Below are 5,764 nucleotides of genomic sequence, written 5' to 3'. Positions count from 1 at the left end.
AAAAAAAAAAAAAAAAAAAAAAAGAGTTTCAGTCAGGAAAGATGCAAAAGTCCTCCCAATATTAAATAGCAGTGAGAACTGCACAATTCTATCAACATACCAAAAACAACTGAACTATACATTTAAAACTTAGAATTATATCTCAATAAAGCTATTATTTTAAAAGTAACAAGTGAACCCTCGGGTCTTAAAATTTTATGTAAACGTTTTATTAAGCTTTACTTAGATTATCATAGATAGGTCGATCTACCAAGATATGTCATTATTTCATTATTTTAAAAGTTACACGTGAACCTGGAAGTTTAAAAATGTTATATAAATGTTCTATTAAGCTTTACTTAGATAATCATAGATAGATTGATCTACCAAGATAGGCTTTCATTATTTCCCACTCACACTATACCTTGGGTATTCGTCAAAAGCATTCTTCCTAGATCCACAACAACTAACACAGGATTCTTGAATTTGAAATCATCAGGAAATATCACCTGAGGGGCAGAAATATCCAGTCGCACGGTCCATCGTTTACTCTCCTCCTGTACGAATAAAACAGTCATTAACCATAACTGCTGAAACCCAACAGCTTTATCCATGGTGCTCAAGCGTTTCTGGAAGCTGCAGCTGGGATTATGGAGTGACTTAGTGGTCTACTGTATTACAGCCAAAAGTCTAAGACAAAAGTAGATGTAAATGCTTGAGGATCTGAGAAATTACCACAGGCAAATATCTGAACGGCGGAGAAAAAAATAGCAAATAACTAAATAGGGGGATAGTCTATACTTAAGATTTTGTTTCTAATTTACAGGGTTTAATACTTTAAAGGATTATAGAAATTATAGAATTCAAATAAACATAGAACTCTAAACATTTTTACTTATTCAGGGGCATTGGTAACCACGAACTTCCATGCCAAAACATCTTAGTGAGAAACATAAGCTTTGACACTTGAAATATAAATAACACACCAATTCATGATTTGTTCATTGTTCTTCCCTTCAACCAAAATCAGCCTCAACCGTATGTATGTGGCAAAAGCTAATTTACGTTACCAAAAAGAAACCTCTCTTGTTTACGAGAATACTAATTGTCATACTTTATGTAGAAACATATATACACACACATACACACACACACACCCAAAAACAAAAAACAGGGCTAATTCTCCATCCCATACTACACACCTCATTTTACTTGGATCATTTCTGCTTCTCTGACACCTGTAACTTACTCTGCACTGTCCAAAAGATGCCACACTTTTTCTCAATGTGCCACCTGCTGCTGTATTGTAGCAGTGCACCTCCATGTCACCTTAGAAACTGTGTTTTACTGGACTATTTTGATTTCTAGAGACAAGGTCTCACTCTGTCGCTCAGGCTAGAATGCACATCATAGCTCACTGCACCCTCCAGTTCCTGGGCTCAAGCAATCCTCCCGCTTCAGCTTCCTGAACAGCTGGAACTATAGGTATGTGCTACCAGGCCCAGCTAATTTTTTTTTTATTTTTTGTAGAGACAAGGTCTCACTATGTTGCCCAGGCTGGTCTCAAACTCCTGAGCTCAAATGATCCTCCCACCTCAGCCTCCCAAAATGCCGGGATTACAGGCATGGGCCACCTTGCCCAGCCTACCTACTGGACTGTGAAGATATCTCTTGGCCCTCCCTATCTATGGCATCCTCTTGACAGCTGGTCATTTGGCATCACAAAGTGCCTATCATCACACCCTAAAATAGAAGCTGGGGCATCATTCCAGTTGTCGCTTCTGGTAACAGTAAGTAAAAAAGAGAAACTCTCACGTGAAACATGCACAAAGTATCAGGTCTGGAAAATAGAACAAACACGAGTCTTTTTTTTTTTTTCTTTTTTCTTTTTGAGATGGAGTCTCACTCTGTTGCCCGGGCTGGAGTGCAGTGGTGCAATCTCAATCCACTGCAACCTCCGCCTCCCAGGTTCAAGTGATTCTCCTGCCTCCGCCTCCCGAGTAGCTGGGATTACAGGAGACCACCACCATGCCCAGCTAATTCTTGTATTTTTAGCAGAGACAGGGTTTCACCATGTTGGCCAGGCTGGTCTCGAACTCCTGACCTCAAGTCATCTGCCCACCTCGGCCTCCCAAATTGCTGGAATCACAGATGTGAGCCATAGCACCCGGCACAAAGATGAGTCTTGAAAGTAACCTCATCCTGGTCCAAGGAGACACAGAATCTAGTCACAGTCACTCATTGTATTAGCTAAACCCTGACTATAAAAGACACAAGATTTTATTATCTGCTAGCTGATAAGGATTTAATATTTTCCGTGTCTTCAGTTAGCATAACTGATAAAAGTAAGCCTATCTACAGTAGGTAGTGACTTGATGGAAAGAATTCCTGCCCCTTCCACAATCCCCAAAGAGTGTTTATGGATGCCCACTTACAATGAAATCACCCACTAGCAAGCGATCAAGAGTTTGCCGGATTTCTGCCTTGGTCTGCATCTTCAGCTTGTTATATTGCCTTCGGGCAGCTTCAGCCACTCTCAGCTCAAGTTCAGACTGATAACCAAAACCTGCAAGATTGGAAATACACAGGAAAGTCAGAATTTTCACACGGCTGGGTGAACAAAAGTCCTACATCAATTCTCACCAAGAATTTCCACTAAAGTTTAAAAAAAAAAAAAAAAATCAGGCTGGGCATGGTGGCTCACACTCGTAATCCCAGCACTTTGGGAGGCCAAGGCGGGAGAATCACCTGAGCCCAGGAGACTGAGGCTGCAGTGAGCCATGATCACGCCATTGCAATCCAGCCTGGCGTGACAGAGCAAGACCCTGTCTCAAGAAAAAAAAAAAATCAGTAACAACAGTTTCTTGCTCCAGTATGACCTGGCATAATACAGGGTAACAGGAATGAGACAAAAATGGGTAGTAGACAGTCATGGGGGAGAGGAGACAAGCGAGAGAAGCGTACCTAAGCTACTAGAATTTCTTAAGCCATTTTCTAAAATATTCCAAACTACTATATTTCCAAATTGTTAAAAAGCACTGAAAGAGAAAATGGAATTTCAAAGGAAGTGCCTTCTATGTTCTTTGTTTTTTCTTCTTATTCCTCTAAAACAAAGTCCCGCTCTGTCTCCTACGCTGGAGTGCAGTGGCGTGATCTTGCCTCACTGCAACCTCCACCTCCCAGGTTCAAGCAATTCTCCTGCCTCAGACTCCCGAGTAGCTGGGATTACAGGCGCATGCCACGACACCCAACTAATTTTTGTATTTTTAGTAGAGACAGGGTTTCACCATGTTGGCCAGGCTGGTCTTGAACTCCTGACCTCTAGTGATTTGCCTGCCTCAGCCTCCAAAAGTGCTGAGATTACAGGTATGAATCACCACACCCAGCCTTTCTATATTCTTTTTAAGATAGGGTCTTGCTGTGTTGCCCAGACTGGAGTGCAGTGGTGTAATCATAGCTCACTGTAGCCTTGAACTCCCAGTCTCAAGCAATCCTTCTGCTTCAGCCTCCCGAGTAGCTGGGGCTACAGGCACGCACCACCATGCCTGATTAATTTTTTTTAATTATTTTTAGTAGAGATGAGGTCTCCCTATGTTGCCCAGGCTAGTCTCAAACTCCTGGGCTCAAGCAATCCCCCAGCCTCGACCTCTCAAAGTTCTAGGATTACTGGTATGAGCCATTGTGCCTGGCCACCTTCTATATTCTATCAGTGACAGAGCAATGAAGTCACAGCATTTATGGCTACTGTTTATATGAAAAGACTAAAAAACTAGTCCAAAACTAAAACAGCTTCATTGTAATAAAGGGGAAGGGACATTTAAGAAAATACTATTGTTTTATAAATCTCCCTGTCCATAAAAGTACTTTTCTGCACCTACTGTTTCAAATCTTTTTGGGGAACAAAGGGAGGCATAAATAAATCAATGATGACATTTAGAACTTTGCGGTATTTAATGCTGCACAAAGGATGTCAAAGAGACCACTGATCCTGTCATCTAGAAGGAAATTCTTGAACATTCCTGCTCAGTTCACTGGTCTAAAATATCCCGGGTAGCCAAGGAAACCACTGTCCTAGTGAAATAAAAGTACGGAGACCGTCGCTTTTCAGTTCCAAGATGCAGATTTCCAGTTACAATGCTGGCTGAAAATACAGCCGTGTGAAACCAATATCATGAAACTATTTTATGCCTGTAGTACTTTCATCTATTTTTGCAAGAATGTTTTGCAATTGAGAAACCTAAAAGAGATGATGAACTCCCTCACCCCATACTATTTTATTGCCTTTCAATCACTTTTGGTAATATTTTAAGATAGGTACTGATTCAAAGGTAGTGGCTTTCAAAAAGTACAGCTGCTATTCTTTGGTGCCATTATTCAGAATGACAGTATGACATAAAAATGGAAAAAAAAGAGAGAAATTAAAAGTATGACTACATGCATGCTAAGTGGAGGCAAACAAAGAGAAAATATTTAAGGATATAGATTTATCTTGGAAAAGACTGTCCACAAACTTCTACCCTGACTTAGTAACAGGACAGGGCAACCCGACTGACTTACTCTACAGACCTTTTTTGTTGCTATCAGAGCATCTGAAAAACCCTTGTCCAGAACACCAGAAATAACAATAAAGATGTTTTTAAAAAGGAAGATCAAACAAAAAAGTTAACCTGAGGTATGAACCTTTCCCTTGTAGAAAAAGTCTGCTACTTTTTTAATGGCCTGCGGATTGTATATGATGTTCAAGGGCCTTGTGCTGACATTGAGTCGCCTCTCAAAGTGGCTGTGTGCCGGATTTCTCTCATACAGCATCTCAAAAACTGGGTCATCTGGGTCTGCAGCTAAAGGAAAGAATAGGAATAAGAACATGAAACAAAGCAAAAACGATAACTTTATTCTTAATAGACCTGTGAGAAATTCTGGAAAAACAGACGTTTTCTAAATTATTTTCCAATTAGTTCACATTTATGCCTATCTTTAAAATAGAAAGCCTAATCAGGATTGACTGTTTAATTTTCCACAGGAATTACGTAGAATGGCCTGTTGTACTAGCTCCCATATCATGGAAACCAAGGACCTGAAGGCCCTGCAAGGTTGCCCAGTTAGCCTCAGGTTCGCATCTCCACTGAGAGAGGACCAGGCTGTCTCCAAGTCAAACCCGGGTGCACACAGCAAATCGCTGTGCACAAAACAGAAAACATTCCCTCTTTTACTACTGATCAAAGACTACTGATCTGGTTTTTGCTGGAAAGCCCCCCAAAAGAATTTTAAATTATTAAAAAAAAAAAAAAAAAAGGTCAGGTATGGTGGCTCATACTTGTAATTCCAGCACTTTGAGAGGCCAAGGAGTTCAAGACTAGCCTGGACAACATGGCAAATCCCCATCTCTACTAAATATACTAAAATTATCCGGACATGGTACCACAAGCCTGTAATCCCGGCTAGGGCATGAGAATTACTCGAACCCGGGAGGCAGAGGTTGCAGTGAGCCAAGACCACGCTACTGCACTCCAGCCTGGGCGACAGAGCAAGGCCCTGTCTTAAAGAAAAATTAATTTTAGCCGGGCGCGGTGGCTCAAGCCTGTAATCCCAGCACTTTGGGAGGCCGAGACGGGCGGATCATGAGGTCAGGAGATCGAGACCATCCTGGCTAACATGGTGAAACCCCGTCTCTACTAAAAAATACAAAAAACTAGCCGGGCGAGGTGGCGGGCGCCTGTAGCCCCAGCTACTTGGGAGGCTGAGGCAGGAGAATGGCGTAAACCCGGGAGGCGGAGCTTTCGATTAG

At 41.6% G+C, this 5,764-nt stretch overlaps 1 protein-coding gene across 7 annotated transcripts in view; it reads right to left on the bottom strand.

The window, feature by feature from the left end:
• VPS13D (vacuolar protein sorting 13 homolog D) overlaps positions 1-5,764 on the bottom strand; it is a 303,606-nt gene that overhangs the window by 261,757 nt on the left and 36,085 nt on the right. For all 7 annotated transcript variants that reach the window (XM_017887998.1, XM_017888002.1, XM_017887997.1 and 4 more), the window contains exons 15-17: positions 4,647-4,817; positions 2,415-2,545; positions 404-536 (exon numbers count right to left, since the gene is read on the bottom strand). In XM_017887998.1, the coding sequence (XP_017743487.1) occupies positions 404-536; positions 2,415-2,545; positions 4,647-4,817 (435 nt within the window). The remainder of the gene's footprint in view (positions 1-403; positions 537-2,414; positions 2,546-4,646; positions 4,818-5,764) is intronic.

The sequence above is a fragment of the Rhinopithecus bieti genome, unplaced genomic scaffold (assembly GCF_001698545.2).
Source record: "Rhinopithecus bieti isolate Rb0 unplaced genomic scaffold, ASM169854v2 scaffold_16234, whole genome shotgun sequence".
Taxonomy (NCBI): domain Eukaryota; kingdom Metazoa; phylum Chordata; class Mammalia; order Primates; family Cercopithecidae; genus Rhinopithecus; species Rhinopithecus bieti.
Note: the sequence above shows the minus strand (reverse complement) of the source record. Positions and strands in the feature narration are given on the sequence as shown.